The sequence below is a fragment of the Doryrhamphus excisus genome, linkage group LG20, assembly GCF_037039965.1.
Source record: "Doryrhamphus excisus strain RoL-2023G ecotype Guam linkage group LG20, RoL_Dexc_Guam_v1.1, whole genome shotgun sequence".
Lineage (NCBI taxonomy): Eukaryota > Metazoa > Chordata > Actinopteri > Syngnathiformes > Syngnathidae > Doryrhamphus > Doryrhamphus excisus.
In genome coordinates this window covers 13,465,749-13,483,753 of record NC_136376.1, presented here as the reverse complement: position 1 = coordinate 13,483,753, position 18,005 = coordinate 13,465,749, and the positions used below count along the sequence as shown (strand labels likewise).

General features: G+C 40.6%; 1 protein-coding gene across 3 annotated transcripts in view; it reads right to left on the bottom strand.

The window, feature by feature from the left end:
• The window catches only part of mlip (muscular LMNA-interacting protein), a 48,162-nt gene that overhangs the window by 15,700 nt on the left and 14,457 nt on the right, over positions 1-18,005 (bottom strand). For all 3 annotated transcript variants that reach the window (XM_078799373.1, XM_078799371.1, XM_078799372.1), the window contains exons 2-8: positions 16,924-17,031; positions 8,570-8,704; positions 6,822-8,285; positions 3,907-3,978; positions 1,234-1,317; positions 1,067-1,150; positions 934-975 (exon numbers count right to left, since the gene is read on the bottom strand). In XM_078799373.1, the coding sequence (XP_078655499.1) occupies positions 934-975; positions 1,067-1,150; positions 1,234-1,317; positions 3,907-3,978; positions 6,822-8,285; positions 8,570-8,704; positions 16,924-17,031 (1,989 nt within the window). The remainder of the gene's footprint in view (positions 1-933; positions 976-1,066; positions 1,151-1,233; positions 1,318-3,906; positions 3,979-6,821; positions 8,286-8,569; positions 8,705-16,923; positions 17,032-18,005) is intronic.

The following is an 18,005-nucleotide window of genomic DNA, read 5'->3' as shown; positions in this document are numbered from 1 at the left end:
CTAACTGTCACAGTACTCATGGGTAACTTCAGATGGTCATTGCTGATTCTTGGCTATTCTTCCATCCATTCAAACGGTACTCTCTGCTTTTCTCATTCGTTCATTCTCATTTCTCATGCGTTGGAGATCATTTCAGCTGAGAAGCCTATCATTTTCTGTACTTCTTTATACGCTTTCCCCTCATTAATCAATGTTTTAATGATGACTTCAACTCTAAATAAGGATACTTGATTGACACCTGTTTTTTCACAGAATAAATGACCTCAGTAATTGAACTCCACACTGCTATTATTTTTCTTTCAATCAATTATACAATTACACAGGCTCAGGAGTGTGCATATCACTGTTTTGATTTTGTGATTTTTTGACACATCTACTGGTTTATTATTTGCCATGTCGTAGTATCTTTTCTATCATAAACAATGATTCATCTGGTGGCTCGTGTTGGGCTGCTGCTATTTTGAACACAATGGGGTGTACCATGTTTATGTCATGAGTAGGTTTGACTTATGATTTCTGACACAGCATGACAGCTCAGTGTGTTCTACAAAACACCCACTGTAACTTCTATTGATGGCTCCTTCATAAAAGACCTTGTTTTTGTTGTTGTTGCAATCTGTTTCATGCTGAGCATATAGATAAAGCCATATAAAAATGTTTATATTTATATTTGGTAATGCTTTACAAGCACCTTTTAATATAAAGCGTTACCTTCTATTTTTACATTACAAATTTATTTTTCCATGTATTTTGGTAAGAAATCAACTTGAGCAACAAAATGTTGCATATCTGTAAACTGCCCTTCCATATATCGTATTCAGGTTTGGCTCCACCCCAGGTACCCACTTTTGGCATCAATTTGTCTGTGATCGTTCCCAAATGTATTGTTTTTAAGCATTACACTAAGTAGGAAAAGGAAATACTGTAACGTACCTGCAAAACGTCGGTAGTCGATATCTTGGAAGATGTTTTGCTCTAATAAGGAGCAAGAGTAAACCCAATGACTGTCAATCAACAAATTCTCTAAAGCGAGCACAAAACTATTGCCAGAATGACCTGAACTTACCGATGGAATAGGACTTGCCAATATCTCATCAATGGCTGCATACAGCTCCTCTGATTCCTGCCGGAGCTGAGCAGGCGAGCACATCTGAAAAGACATACAAAATTGATGTTATTGAACAATTATGCGAAATCCATGATAAAAATATCCAGCGATGCGTGCGTTGATACCTCAGCATGGGTCTCCTCATCCTCCCTGTCACTCATGACGACTCTTTTCAAGGTGTCCTCTCTTTCCACTTGTTCATCTATAACCTGTGAATGTGAAGCACGGTACATCTGAATTATACCTTAGCCTTACGTGTCACTCCTCCTCAATTAACTTGCATCCACTCTGCATTCATCTCGAACATTTGGGTCCATTCGGAAAGTGATTCATGATTTGCTTCTGCAGATCACCCGCATCCATTTGAAATCAAACTACTGACCACCTCAAAGGGCACAGACTTGGCCTTTAAAGGCACCAAGACAAGTGAAGGTGGCTGTAGTAAAAGACCTAGCAAAAAAACTCTCCAGTTAGAAACTCAGTATTTGATGTTGTTCATGGGCTCCAGGCTTTAAACACTTCCAGTACTGACTGCCAATGACTTGCATCCAAGAATTAAACATTATTATACAGTAAAGTCTCGTTATATCGATATCGGTTATAACGAAGTACTGCTTATTACGATACTATTTTCATTTCCCGGCAAATTTCTAGTCTTTTATGATATAATTAGTTCCGTTAGTACGATACCCGGTTATTATGATAATCCGGTTACTACGATGCCCTTTTCATCTCCCGCCAGCCAATTTGGTCTGCTTATATCGATACAAAAGCAGCTTAAATCAATCTTTGCTTAAGGATTTCAATACCAAAAAAGAACACGGCGAACGGCTGCTTCCACCACCAGAGTGCAGCACACACACCGATTCCCGCACTTCCTGGTTCACAGGTCATGCTCAACCCGCCCCACATAGCTGGCCAAACACATGCCTGCAACAGGAGAACCAACTGCGTTCGTGGTTTCTCTCGCGTGTATAGAATCTATACACACGAGAGAAACCACAAAGCCAGCATGTACATATGAAAAAGAGTGATTATTGCAAGTGATAAAAAGATATCTGAATACAACACAATTAAATACATGTATTTGTATGCTTGTGTCTTCGTTGGAATAGGTGTGTATGCTATGTCAGTTGGTTCTTCTGTTGCAGGCATGTGTTTGGCCAGCTATGTGGGGCGGGTTGAGCATGACCTGTGAACCAGGAAGTGCGGGAATCGGTGTGTGTGCTGTGCTCTGGTGGTGGAAGTGTGAAAAATAAAGTTGACTGGAAGCAGCCGTTCGCCGTGTTCTTTTTTGGTATTGAAATCCGTAAGCAAAGATTGATTTAAGCTGCTCAACATTGTTCTATACTATAGAACAATGTCGAGTGCATTATTGCCCACTTTTAATGCAGTTCGGCGCAGGATCGGATATATCGACAGTCTGGTTATATCGATATTTTTTCCGACTCCCGACAATATCGATATAACGAGACTTTACTGTAGTTAGGAAAATGATATTTATTTTAAACTGCAGTGTATTGGAAGTGTGTTGTCCACAATCTAGCCTTGATGCCGGACTGTTTACAAGTGCTTTTAGTGAACCCTAATGGGAAAACATTGATAGTCGCTCTCAAGCTTTAATGCCAATGAGCTGCGTTTGTTCACGTCTGTCTGTGACAGTGTGTGCTTCCAGAGAGTTCCATTGCACACTTTGCCACATATACATTTACAAAAATAGCTTTAAGGAGCACGACATGACACACAAACTGGCAAAATGTTGGCAAAACTAGCATAGCAATGTGATTTACATTCCTAATGATATACAATTAGTTTATTGTGATTAATTGGTTCCAGACTCAAACACGATAAGTGAATATCTGTAGTTATGGCACAGGAAACCTGTTTGCAACATGTAAAACACCCATATAGTCACCTGTCCATTGGTATTAGTCAATATAGTAGATATAAACAAAGAAAATAAGAAGTGGACAAGTAGGCAATCATCATGAATTGTTTGAAAAACCGCGATAGAGATTTCCCATAAGAAATTGTGCAAATCCAATTGACCCATAAACGCTAACACAACACTTTTTCAAGTTTTAAATGCAGAAAACAACTCAAAATAGATCTAAATGACAAAAAAAGGCATAAATTACATTTAACCTCACTTTGATTAAAGACGATATCGATATCGTTTGTTTTCCTAAGAGTTATTTCTTGAATTCAAGTGTTTGTCACCTTCTTTATCAACTTGCTATGATGTCATAGACGGGCAACAGAGCATGTAAACGGAACAAGATGTGGGCCATATTGTATGCTAATCGGGAGATGTACGCAAATTTTTGTGTCACTTTTCAATGCAAACTAAAAGATTCGCTAACCAAGGTTCAAGTGTAGTCTAATTTTCCCAGCAACATCATGCTGGGTTAACCAAAAATCAAACTTACAGCCCCCATATCTTTAGCTAACTGAAGAAAATCTACCTGTTATGTTCATACATGAGTGTGGTTTGTGAGGGGTTACTGTTCCTTTAAGGCTCGGCAGTCAATGTAACGGTTACATTACATTACATACCAAGTGTGTTGGTAGAAGTAAACAGTTACGTGAAGCCCACGACACGTTGTGGTTATTGTCTAGTGCACAGACACCACACTACTTGCGGTTAAGTGGCAGTGCTGCACAATGCCAGCGGCATTGCAATTTCTGGATCTAACTGGAATTTCTGTGTGGCTCGGAATAAGATGTCACATCGTAAAACAATCCACTAGGTAAGGAGAGGTATTTTTAAAGAATTACAGACGAGTAAGAGGGTGTACCTGTTGATCCAAAAGAAGGGTGTTTGTGGGAATTGCAGCAAGAGATTTGTAGCTCGACTTAATCTTGTGAGGCTCCAATATGCAGAGAGGGCAAAAGGGAGAGAATAACACATGAATATAAATTAATCCACATTTCCCAGAATGGTTGATTTCTCCCTGCAGGTTTTCTTTATCCCCAATGAACCTTCCAGTCCTTTGATCCCAAGTCAAATACTAAATAAAGTGTGCTTTTTGTGTTTTAAGAAATATTCAAAATGAGAGAACAGTAACAAGCACAATGCCGCTATTGATTATTTGAATTATTTGTCACGGTCTTGTCAATCATTCCTGTTTGAGGAAATGTATTTATAAGTGACATTCAATAGACACAACATTTGGTACAACTAATGAGATCCAATGCAGGAGCTGGGTTAAAAAATACCAATACAACATTCCCTGCATTGCTAGGTGTGAATGCTACTTTAAAAAATCTAATAAACATCCTTCTGTTTTCTCTCCAAGTGATGATTTTAAATATACTTATTTAGAATATAACATACTACATATACGCTACATCATGGTTCAAATATTGCTCCCTCATTCTATTGCATTTTTCACAAATTAATGATTGCTGTTTTGTGGTTGACTATGGCCTATTAATAAAAGGAAATATATTGAAAGACAAGTTAGATGTAGTACTTTGGTCTGTAGGCATCAGTAATGATTGATTGATTGATTGATGAGACATGACGTTGCCATGGCATGTCCGACATGGTAGAGTGGGGGAAGAAAAAGTTTTCGCCTCATTGTGTGTGGAATTGGTAAGTTTTTGCATTCTTACTTTGTCCTTCCCTACTCCATTTGAAACACTTTATGTTTACAACTGGAGAGGCTAACTAGTTAGCTTGGTAGCTTGCTATGCTAGCGGCATCCGTCTCTTATGTCCCTGCAATGACTGCCTGTGCAATGTGGTAAAAAAAAAAAAAAAGAATAAAGGCGGGTAATAGGGTAATAGGGTTGGTATTAAAAAACGTATTTAGAAAGTAGGTTTTCTGTGCTCTAACTGTGAAAATATTTGATTTAATATTGAATCCTACTTGGTTTAAATGTACTTATTGCAGTTGGGTCTGGAACCAATTTACTCGTGATAAACAAGGGACCGTATACATCATATCTCTTGACAATCCCGCACATTTATCACAAATAACTGCTTCCCAACCCGACTGTGATAAGTGATTAAACACAAAGTAGGACTCCTTATTTTATTTGTTAATGACCTTCTAAATACCATTTTTAACATTGTTAGAGCACTATTGACATGGAAAAACACTCTATGGTTACATTTACACTTTGAGGCATAATAAGTTATAATAAAATATGACAGACTTGCATATTAGCATTGCACAAGTTCCTTGCTTTTGTGGGTTCTGGGCAGTTCTTCCTGCGGTGGCCATTGTCTCATTAATGCTATATAAGGTAATATTACTGACTCCTTGTGGCCAGGGTAGAATACTACATATCACAACATGCCGCAGTCTTCTGAATGTGTTAAATTTGTATGTTAGTTCATTTATTCATTTTTATTCTTGAAAATGCTTAATTTTGTTTAAAAGATTAAAAACAATATTTTAATTATTAATAAGTATAGCTTGGAAAACTAATAGCCTGAAGCCATGAAATTTGAACCGTGATGTGGAGACGGACGACAAACTAATATAGCTTTGTATGTGTGGCTTTGATGTACTGCAGCACAGTTTTAATAACACAAATCAAAATTCTATGAATTCAGGACCATTCAAATATGCCCAAGGGTTTTATATCCCAGTAGAGGGCATGACTGGAATCTTAGTACAGTAACTGCTACTACTGTATGTTTTTGTGATTGTTTTGACTGAGCGATAGTGCTGCTCTTAAGAACAATACTTAAAACAACCTGAGGAAAAATAAGAAAAGCATTTTCAAAGCTGGGTGGCTCTTGGCCAGACTCGTGGTCCCAAATCCAATTTTGGTCATACCAAGCTTGACATTTTGACAGATCTGAACTAAATACCCAACGGTGCCCATTATGTCATTGTGTGGTCATATCACCTTGTACTTCGGTATGTGACAAAAAAATACATAAAAATACAAAATTTAAAAAAAAAGCTTCCATATATTACAAAGGCAGGAAGTGAACAAATGTAACAGTTACTGATTGTAAAAGTACCAGATGGAGGGGTAGCATTTAATAAGCTTTGCTTCTTCCTACTCCTTTTGGACATGTGGAACTGGGAACTGATTATGGGATGCACTCAATTGTAATCTGATGCATGTTCATTTTGGTTGACAGCAGCCATGTTTCGATCCATCTTGCTCAAATTTGACAGATATTTAGTCGCCATCCCACTAAAGACGTGTATCAAATTGTGTCATGATTGAGCCAAACACTCCAAAGTTACAGTGGATGCTATGTAGAGCGCATTGAGCTGTAAAGTCAATCCACTTTGAGGTATAATAATAGCTCCACCTTGTAGTGTATTGTCAAAACAATAATGCCAGTGGCAACACAGCAGGGGTACATGTTTTGACATTTTGTTTTACCCTTTTGTGTGCAGCAATCCATGGGTAGATGCGTTGTTAAGCACTGACGTGTGGACACAACAAAGCCGAGCTGATCACTGTGAGGAGAGTCCATGCCTACATGTGAAAACGGCTTTAGATCTTTTAGTATGAAAGACAACTTGTCTCGCGATAGTCATTTCATCAATACTTCTCCAAGTATAAAAACTGAAGATTTATCTTTGTGAAGGCAGAAGTTTCCATGTGTGGACCTCTATATAAAGAGTGCATGTCCAGAGTGAGAAAGTGATGTCAAAGAACAGTATGTACAGTAAGAGTGAGCGTGTTCAATAATATCCTCAGTTTGAAGTGGTGCACGTGGCAAACAGTGTGGCTACCTTTCTTTTTTTACCCTCCCTGTCACTGCAGTCTGAGATTCCACTCCCCGGTCTCGGAGACGGCGTGGAGCGTAGGAAGAAGGACGGGGATGGCGTGAGTTCTCGAAATAGTGTGGTAGGAGAGGGCGTAGGCGTGGGAGAGCTGATGGGCGAGGGCCAGCCGGAATAAGCGATGGGTGTGTAGCGGGAAGGAGTGAGATTGTACCCTTTGGGGGAACCTTGTGGTGAGTTGCACCTCCCTGCCGAGAAAGGAGGGAGAGGTGATGCGGTGGAGCTGGCTGAGCGGGAATGTGATGGAAAAGACGGGGAGGCGTAGGGAGAAGGGGATCGCAGTTGTTCAGAAAGCCAGCGAAGTTTTGACAGAGAAGAATTTGTCTGTCTGCTCTGACGTTTTGCTGGTTGATGAAAAGCTGTATCAGGAGGGATTGATTTTTCAAGGTTTGGGTCTCTTTTGCTCCTGAGATACGTGTGACTAAAGCCGCCCATCAGCTCTGGAGGCTTTGGCACGTGAGACTGATGCAGTGTTGCACTTCTCAGCTTTGAGCACGAGCGTTGTGGTGGTTCTATGGGCAGTGTTGTGCTTTCCAGAGGCGAAGGTTCCCATCTCGGCACACGTCTTGGCCAAATTGGCTCTGAGCATCTTTTAATTGGAGTGCGAGGCCTGCTGTGCTCATTAGGCGACTCGGGTGGGGGGGTAGTAAGAGGCTCACGATGAGCACAAGTTTGACTATCTATGGAAGCAGATGAGGAGAAGAGAGATGAAAACTCCAGGGGAATCGAGGCAACACTGGAAGCTGCTGAACATGCTTTGCAGAAAGTGAGGGTCACAGGGTTAACAGGCCAGCAGGGGGTGTAAGGCCTCTGCAGGGAGGCAGACAGCACAGGCAGGCGGCCTTTCCTCAGGATGGCTGTCAGGAGGGAGAGTCTGGTGAGAGGAGGACGGTGCCGGGGAGGAGGGGACTGTGGACAGACAGAAGAAGCCAGGCTGTCGCAGGAGGACAAACAGGACTGGGGGAGGTGAACCAGACTGGAGCCTGGGGCAAGACTGTGTTTTCGGATTTGAACCACAGCGGGGGAGAATATGCCAGAGCGGACCGAGGAACAGGGGGAAACAGTGCGGCTCAAAGAGCCAGGAGAGGCCAGGGAGGAAAGCCAGTTTTTGTCTTTATCCCAGCTGTCTGACAGGATGGATTCTCTGGATGAAGCTGGCGTGGGGAACACGTGTGCCGAGTATGTGGGGCTCGTCGTTCTGTGATCCAAGCCAGACAGCTTATCGGTAGAGAAACCCGAGCTAACCTCAACACGTCCAGAGGAATCATGACCCCACTGCCGGGAAAGGCCCCTGGGTTTACTAGCAGTTGTTTCCATGGACGCAGTGCTGCTGTGTTTGGGTGTATTTTCAGACTGGCCACCGACTGACATGGAGGTCTGGGAGAGGCTCACACAGTCCAAAACAGGCTGCAGCTGACAAAAAAGGGGTTTGACATTTTATTTAGTTTGTGCTGAGAGCTCATTTTCATTTCAAATTCAGACATCCTGTCGTCGGTTCAACAGTTGATTTCATTTACATTTCATTATGACAAAATAGTACCATGACTGTTTGATCGTGACGCAGCTTCTACATCTTAGTCTGCTCATAATTAAACTGTCAAGTCTGAAGTTTAATTTAATATCATGCAGCATATTCATTGAAGGATGTAAGTACAGTTGAGACTTGCACCATGTTTCCATTAACAGACTTCACATACCTCAACATTTTTCTTCTTTTGGATTCTCGCTCCTCCCCCCTCCACCGAATCCTTGATATGGACGATCTCCGCTTTTAAAATCTCTTCTTCCGACATGATCTCGGAGGTTGTCTTCACATGAGACTCTTCTAAGTTCTGACAGGAGAAAGGCAAAGTGGAAGTGGGGAGGTGAAACATGAGAGAACCCGAGGTGAACTTCAATGAGCTCAGGGGGGGGGCGGTTGTGTGCTTGGTGTCAGCACACCACATGTCCCGAACATATAATTCACATGTACACACACGTCATGCTGACGCCGGTGTACAGTGTCCTCAGTGTGCATAAATGAGTAGCTTGAATACATTTCAAGTGTTTTTGTCTCATTTCATTGAAATCAACCCAACAAAATTGGTCTCAAACAAATGAAACGGTGCATATTATGTTTAGCCGACATATCCATAAGCCAGTAAACAATGTCACCTCAGCATTAAAGTGATATGTAGTGTGCTTCGCAAAAGGTTACTATCCGGTCAGCCGCTTATATTTGATAATTTGTTTACAAAAGTTGTCAAATAAACACCAAGCTTTCTGGCTTACTAACGTTACTTACTAATGTTGCATAACATCCAGTTAAAAAAACAATGGAAACCGGTGCTCAGTGGCTTAGATGTAGTACACATTACATTGAGGTCATTTTTTTCACTTGTACAAAATGAAGCAAGTTAACGTGAAAGTATTTCCATTTTTACATGAAATACACACATTTGACTGATGGTACCTTTTTGGTTAAAGTGTATGGTTTACTAATGATTGATTAGACATTGTGGTAAGAGTATGTATGTAGGTAAAAGTGCTTCCATACAGTGACAGCATGGAGCAGGCTGAGAGCTGAGCGGTCAAGCAGTAAGAAGCCGTGGAGGTGAGAGAGAACGATTCGCTAGAGGACAAGGACCCCTTCATAGAGGTGGCTGTCAGCCTAATCAGACAGGGGAGCCGGGGGGCGGGGGTGACAGTGACAGCCACAGCAAAGGGTGTCCAATGAAATCAGAGCAATTGTTGTAGATCAGGTCATCAATCAGGGCGTGACAATGAGTGAGGCCGCTGCCATCATCCAGCTAGTACATGTAATCTGTCATGCCTGGATTTGTCATCCCCCCCCCACGCATGCCAAAGGAACATATTGACCATGACATGGAGAATCTCTAGCCAACTCCAGAAGACAACATTGATGCAAATCACAAGTAATAATGTTACACTATTGTGTTCACTTATTTTTATAGCACCTCTTTTAGAATTACGGTTACTTTACTTCGCCATTCCTCAAATATATCTGTTACTATCGTATTAATAGGAACAAGTGACCAAAGCACATACATTTTGAGTAGTTCCTGAAGAACTAATGAACTAATGAGCAGTGGTTAGGTAGGTTCGTACCTCATTAACTATTGTCATTTTGTGTACCTTATTGTAAAGTCTTACCGTAGAAGCACAAAAAGAACTTTACTAAAATATGCATCAAGTGTTTTTGGCAGTATGTAAGAGATTTAAAAAACAACTTTTTTGTTGTCAGGAATTATTGCTATCTTGCCTGTGGGTAATCTACAGAAATGTTCCTACCAATTTGATGAAAGATGAGTCATTTGATGAACCACAGATCCCGAAGGGCAGGTTTTCATCAATGATATGACGCATAGTGTAAGGTTTTGAACAAATAGTTCAAGTGCTGACCATTATGAGATTTGTACAGTTTTTCTGGAGTTTTTTTTCAAGGTTTAGCGTTGAAGTGAAAAAAAAAAACTAATATGTAACAGAATCTTGGTTAGCGTCTATATTATTATTATTATATTAATTCTTTCCAGAAGCTTTCACTGTAATTGAAATGTACTTTTTTCCCCACCCGCAATATATAATGACACAAACATTTCCAGTGGCAGCGAGATCAACAAGGACACTACCTTTTGTGTTTTGCTATGGGTTATTTGTTAAATTCAGTCGTGTTTCTCGCCTCCTCGCTTTTCTTTTCATCACGGCTTCAAAATAACCCAAATTGAAGCCATGGTTGCAAGTCAAGTTCCCAGCCTCTAATGAGTGGAACGCTTTTTCACACACAGCATTGAGGGGCTGCTGTTTTGATACTTTAAGCATAACTGATTATAATTTAAGGTGGATTCACGGTAATTTGAAAATAGCGTTGTACTCGGTGATCTCTGAGACTCAGTTCAAGTGAAAATGACTGGAATGATTCAATTCATACTTCATGTGAACTGGACGAGTCAGACGTTGCGCCACATTTTGTTGACTTCAGGCTCAACTTAACAATATCATCATAAACTTGCAAGTCGACTTGGAGTAAGATATCACTGAAACTGACCTTAGCCCGTTGGATTGAAAATACTTTTCAGTGATTTTCAGTGAATGTGTTTAGCAAAATGTGTCATTTCCAGCAAGACAACACATTTTCCCACAGAATCTTCCTCAGTGAATGCATCGCATCTGTGAACGTCCAATCAGGTTTAACAACAAACAACAAGGGTGTGTTCCATAGGCGTCAGAATGCAGAATAGCAACGAGATGTGTTAACCTGCTACCGAGGATAATTATGCTTTGGGTAACTCGCTCAGCATCCATCCTTCTGTCCATCCATCCATTTTTTATGCCGCCGCCTCATTTGGGTTCAGGGTACGCCCTGGACTGGTCACAAAAGTACAAAAGTACATATTCCCTCGTCAAATAGCCGGGGCTACAAACTGACCCTGAAATTAAGTTAGCTAGAGTGGCAGAAGATGAACGGTAAATAACGCCATGTTCCTGAAAGAGGGACAGACAGGAAATGATGTTGCGTGTTGGGTGGGTTTAGTGGGCTACAAGCATCCCGGGTTCTTGTTTGTAGGGAATATTATGCCTGTTAGATCATTCAAACTTGCAGTTAAAGCCCGTTGTACCAGTGAAATGCTGGTTGATTCCGATTGCTGGCCGATCCATTGGAGCACCCCTAGTTTTGACTAATAATGAGTGTTGATGACAAAAGAGCATGACTTTTTAATTAATATATTTTTGACAACCGTGAGAATGAAACGGCAAAATTAAAAATGGAATTTTGTCGGGTAAACATTAAATGTTGCTTATGAGTTGAAAGGACTCAAAAATGTTAAGCCTTTAAAGCTTTGGTCTTGACTTAATTGTCTTCATTAGTTTGGTTAATATGCATTTTAAAAAACAGCTGTTGTGATTAAGTACTAAAAAAAAACAAGAACAGCTGCTATTTTAAAAGGAAAAACTGGATGCAACTACAATATTAACCCTAACATGATGTCAAGGATTAATAAAAATGAAATGATGTGAAATAATTATTTCTATCCCCCTGGGAAGAATCCATTCACCAAGATTATATATTTTTTTGGCCTCTCCTTCTTCTTCTTCTTCTTCTTCCTGCTTCTGACATTTATCGTTCCTGACATGGAATCCGACATTCATGCTAATTAGTACCCTATATATAGGCATGACACTATGCCAAAGTGACAACCCTCCATTTTCCAAATGAATGACACAAGTTGCAGAGCTGTCTTTTCGACATACGGTAATGGAACAAGTGAAAGGCTGGTAGGGTGGCTGTTATTTACCGGAAACATATCCATACCGTACATGTGGCAGTTTAAATCAATCATATCATCACACAGTCTGTTGAAAGCAAAGCCACTCCATTTAGGCCTTAATTGTTGCATCGGCAGCCTCTTCCACTCTGCCTGTAAAAGCCGGAATTATTTTGTAAATACTGGTCTCTATTCTGTATAAAAAGCAGACTCCAAAGTCTCCAAAGTCAACCTGACCATTTTTTTTAGTCAAGAGCCGAAACACAGGCTCTTGTCTGGCTACACCGCACACTGTCTTTGACGTTCCCACACAAAGTTTGGAATAGATGCAGCGTTTTATGCACAGGTTTCAGAGATTAAGTTTGAATGGCAATTCCACCCCTTACCCCTACGTTTTGAAATCCCAATTCTCCTGAAATCAAGGGGTAAGGGGTTCGTGCTAAGGGGTGTACAGCCCAAGAAACCAAGTGTGGTCGAGGAACAGACTTGAAACGAAGGAGTAGGCCAACTTTATTTGGATTACATTTTCCAGAGGCCATTGGAATTGTATAATGGGGATATAATGGGAATAGTACTCATCATGAATAAATGTAAAAATGTACCGTTAATCCTTGTGATCGGTATGTGCGTCATCATCATAAAACCCTAATATTAATCTGTGCAGGGTGGGAGAACGTTAGATGGTGCATTCAAGACTGTCGAACAAAGAAGAAAATAATACCAGTGAAGTTGGCACATTGTGTAAATAGCGGATAAAAACAGAACACAATGATTTGAAAATCCTGTTCAACTTATATTCAATTGAAAACACTGCAAAGGCAAGTTACTTAATGTTTGAACACGTAAACTTTGGAATTTCTTTAAGAACAACATTCTTCAGGAGCTATTGCAAGAAATGTAGGGATTTCATCATCTACGGTCCGTAATATCGTCAAAAGGTTCAGAGAATATGGAGGAATCACTGCACATAAGCGACAAGGCCGAAAAACCAACATTGAATGCCTGTGACCTTCCATCCCTCAGGCGGTACTGCATCATAAACCGCTAACCGAGTGTGAAGGACATCACCACATGGGCTCAGGAACGCTTCAGAAAACCACTGTCACTAACTACAGTTTGTTGCTACATCTGCAAGTGCAAGTTAAAACTCCACAATGCAAAGCGAAAGCCATTTATCAACAGCAACAAGAAACGTCGCCGGCTTGGCTGGGTCCGAGCTCCTCTAAGATGGATTGATGGGAAAGTGTTCTGATGAGTCCACATTTCAAATTGTTTTTGGAAACTGTGGCGCTAAGATACATAGGTTGCCATCCAAGCCATGTCTTTTTCATGGACGCCGCCGCTTACTTCAGCAAGACGATGCCAAGCCACGTTCTGCACAGCATGGTTCCATAGTAGAAGAGTGCAGTACGGTGAAAATGTGTGGTGCATTATGAAGCGTAAAATACAACAACGGAGACCCCGGACTGTTGAACAACTTAAGCTGTACGTCAAGCCACGATGGGAAAGAGTTAAAAAATTGGTCTCCTCAGTTCCCAAACATTTACTGAGTGTCGAGTGTCGAGCTATAAGGAAAGGCGATGGATACGGTGGTAAAGAGGCCCCTGTGCCAACTTTTTTGCAATGCTGCCTTTCTCAGTTTGGCTTCATTATTTTATAACGTAAGATCAAGGAATGTGAGCGTAGAATTGATCAGGCTGATATTGGCGATACCAAACCTACAGCATAGCTCATAAAACAGATTATAAGACATCAGTATAACTTATTTAAACTGCATATCATTTTAGACAAGGTCTCAATAATGTAGTTATGTTTAACTGTATTCCTGTCATGATATGCATTACCATAAATGACTAAAGTATCAATATTTTGATTTGAGAATCAATTTTAGAGCCGAAAGAGTTGGTATTTGAGGTATTGATATTTCAGTATTGATCCACACATCAGTCATCATGGAGAACACATGGAGAACCTCACCCATGCTAATTTGCACCACTGTTCATACCTCATGTCTGTTTAGACTGCTCACACTGTTAATTATTTTAGTTTAGTTGTTGTAAATGTATTATTTATTACTTTCATGTAATGTATGCTGTATGTCGAGCATGTAGTATAGCATATTTGACAATAAAGTTGACTTTGAGAGGTGAATATGTTTCGGCTTTCAGGCTGAGGGCGATCGATCTCGTTGCTTTTGCTCTGGTCTTGGCAGCATGTCGGAAAGTCTGCTGTCATCTGCGGGTACTTCTAGTTTTGGGGAGGACAGCATGGACTCAGGAACTGATTTGTATCGAGGCTGTTCAAGTCTGACAGTGAAGACGAGGACTTTAGGGTTTTTAAGCCCGTGAGTTTGGCTTATACTGTATACCAGTGAGCTCGATAGTCCAGATGTTAGGATATACTACTTTTCAAAAGTGAACATCTTTTGTGAAAGTGTGTGTCTGTTTTATTTTGTATGTAATGGTTGACTTTAATACTGATCGTGCAACAAGGTATTTCAAGCATTTTTTGATATCAAAAATAATGAATGTCTGCTTGTCACGTCTCATTTCACAGCAATTTATCCATGAATTTGTGGGTAAAAAAATTAAATAACACATGAGTAATTTTGTAATATGATGAGGTTGTATTATTCATATTTATATTCATATGTATTGGCAGCTATTGGCAGGTGGAAGCCACACCCTCTGAGGGAAGCCATAGCGTTACTGTGGCCCTCAATGAAAATGAGTTAGACACCCCCGCTTTAGGTGGTCTCAGCAAGGAGTGCTGAGAAGCGAGGGATGTCCCCCCCACTGAGAATATCTTTGAAGTCACATACTGTATGCAGCACAAACTGATGTTAGACATCAAAGGCAATCAGCTAACCAAAGGCACCACTCCCTGTGATACTGGTGCTGGACTCGTACCTAATAGCACATTAAACCCGTGCAGCCTTATCGACACAGCGGGGGGTCGGCAGGAAGCTGTTGGCGTACACTAACTTTTGCCTATTTCCAGCTCGAGGATAGAAAGTGCTGCATTGATTTGGACTTGACATATTCTCCTTGTTGTTGTGTCAGGTTCATTGCGGACGCTTGCCTGTAGGCATGTTAGGTGGGAATACACGTGTGTCATTCCTCTGTGCTTTTTCAAAAGGTACTTTTGGGCCCTTCAGTTTTTCCCGTCCAAAAACAATGTAAAACTATATTACATATAGAGGCATTACATGTCCAGCACTCAAGCTGCTGTTTCCCTTTAGACCCCTGTAGACCGCCCACCAGCTCCTTGATCGTCTTTGAGGTTTTTTGCTAATGTGTGATTGTGAAGCAGGTTAATTTTATCCAACTGGTGTGTTTTTGCAGTAGTAATCCTTGCTTAGACGTAGTCTGCCACTATGTTGTATAATACCTAACACATGAGTATTTGTTATGCCTGAGTAACGTCAACCCCAGTTTTGGTATGGTTCGGTTGTCAACAAGAAAGTTAGCCAAAATATTGCCTCGGTTACAATATTACGTCATTCTCCCCTGTAACGTATCATTCAGCAGAATTGAGTGCCCAAGCAGAGCACCTGACACGGTGGTGATTCACTGTCCATGCATTTTTTTATGAAGTGAAAAAATAACCCAGCATGGGGACAAAGAAAGTTGTGAGTGCCAACAATTTGATGAAGAAGGTGAGAACCACTGTTGAATTCAAGAAAGAACTAAGTGCAAAGTAAGATGATAGCATCTGACCAGGATGTCCGGTAAATCCACATTTACATTAGGTTAATTAACAATAAGTAGAAAAGAAATCAAGGAAGCTAATGTTGCAAAAGGGGTAAAGGTGTTTTTATGCTTTTTTCACTTTTCTGACCTATAAATGTAGTTAGAATGTTGTGTTAGACGATGCCAAAGTTTCAGATAATGAGGTTTGCGCATTTGGAAGTCAGCCCTGAAAGAGATTTGGGATGGCTTGTTTTCAGAGGGCGTTCTAAAACTCTTCCTTTGTGATGTCACAGCAGGCTTTCTTATGGGTGTGACTGTAGGCGCTATCTACTTTCTGCCTGGTTTACGAGGCAAGCTCAGGCAGAAATTATTGGAGCATGAGAAAAATATTTTCATGTGTCAGCGTCATTTCACACGGGACTGTTTTTGTAAACATGAACATGAAATATCTGCCAAACTGTTGGCCACCGTTGGTCAGCCCACTGGCCATGGAGATGCTTCAGGTATCAACTTATTGCCACGCCCGTGAGTAATGGTCTCACTTTGGCCGACCCAATGAAAGATTTCTGTTCATTGTGGCTAAACAGCAATGGAAATAGGTATATCAACAAATATATAAAAGGATATATATGTATATATAAATCTTAAAATGATTTTTAGAACAAAGAGGAAGCTTTTTATACTACAATTTTATCCCTGAGGTGGTTTAGGATTGGTGTTCATGGTGATACACTTGATATTAATGTACCTCCACATGTTTAGAGACGATGCACTGAAGAGTTTTGCCAGCAACATTTAAAAAAATTCAATTATTATCACTCAGTTCTGTAATTTACACATCTTAGAGGTACAGTATGTACATTTCAGTGCATGCTGTCAATAAGAATCTGCAAAGAATGTGAAAGGTTGATTTAAATTAGTCCAATCTGTCATCATTTGACAGATTTTTTGTAGACTCACACATGTAAAATAATGAATCAGAGACTTTCTCCCAACACTAACATAGTGTAATAGTGAAACAATATCAACACACATCACACAGTGCTGATGTAAGTATACCCAACAGGCTGAGAGGAATTCTTTGCTTTTTTATACCTCTTTTTTCTTCTGGGCTCCTTCAGTTATAATACTTCCAACCGGTAACATCTGCACCACTGGAAAAAATGTGAAACCAGAAGACTGACTTGGAACTCCTTGCAAAACCTGGAAAACAGACAAAAGTTAGTTGAAGCACAAACAGACTAAGCCCAAATACATAAATTCATTTTCTACCGCTTATCCTCAAGAGGGTCAAGGGGGTGCTGGAGCCTATCCCAGCTGTCTTCGGGCGAGAGGCGGGGTACACCCTGGACTGGTGGCCAGCCAATCACAGAGCACATGTAGACAAACAACCATTCACACTCACATTCATACCTATGGACAATTTGGAGTCGCCAATTAACCTAGCATGTTTTTGGAATGTGGGAGGAAACCGGAGTACCCGGAGAAAACCCACGCATGCACGGGGAGAACATGCAAACTCCACATAGAGATGGCCGAGGGTGGAATTGAACTTCGCTCTCCTCGCTGTGAGGTCTGTATGCGAACCACTTGGTCGCCGTGCAACCAGGCAAAATACAAATTGATAAAATAATTGAAAGTGCCGTCAGCCTGTATAATGCGGCTGGCCAGAGGCCGCTCAGTAAATATTTTTAACCACTATTGGTAATAGCATGTTAATATAGCCGGTGGTCTTATATTTTTTGATGCATTGTAAAATTGTACTGTTTTGGAAATGAAGCATACGTATGTTATTTTTAATGGTTTATTTGTATTCATAGCTCAAGTGTTTATGATTATTTCATTTCTACTCACACATCCAATTAAAGTAGTTGTCAATGCCTAATAAGAGAATATTTAATGTACGGAAGTGTTTGTGCTTCTTATCACATTCTCCAGGGAGCTATTGCCTCAAACGCAAATTACACTATTTAGCACACGGAGGCAAATTGCCTTGACACGTGAGACCTAATGAGTTACAATTACAGCCCTTCTTGGGTGCAACATATATGAATTTCTTATCCATATAGTACAGTGTGCACGGGTGGTTCTCTACACCCCCGTGGACCCACAGCATGTCCGACATTAATGTGACAGCGCACTGCTTCTGCCTTTTTTATAGTTTGGCAGATATTTCA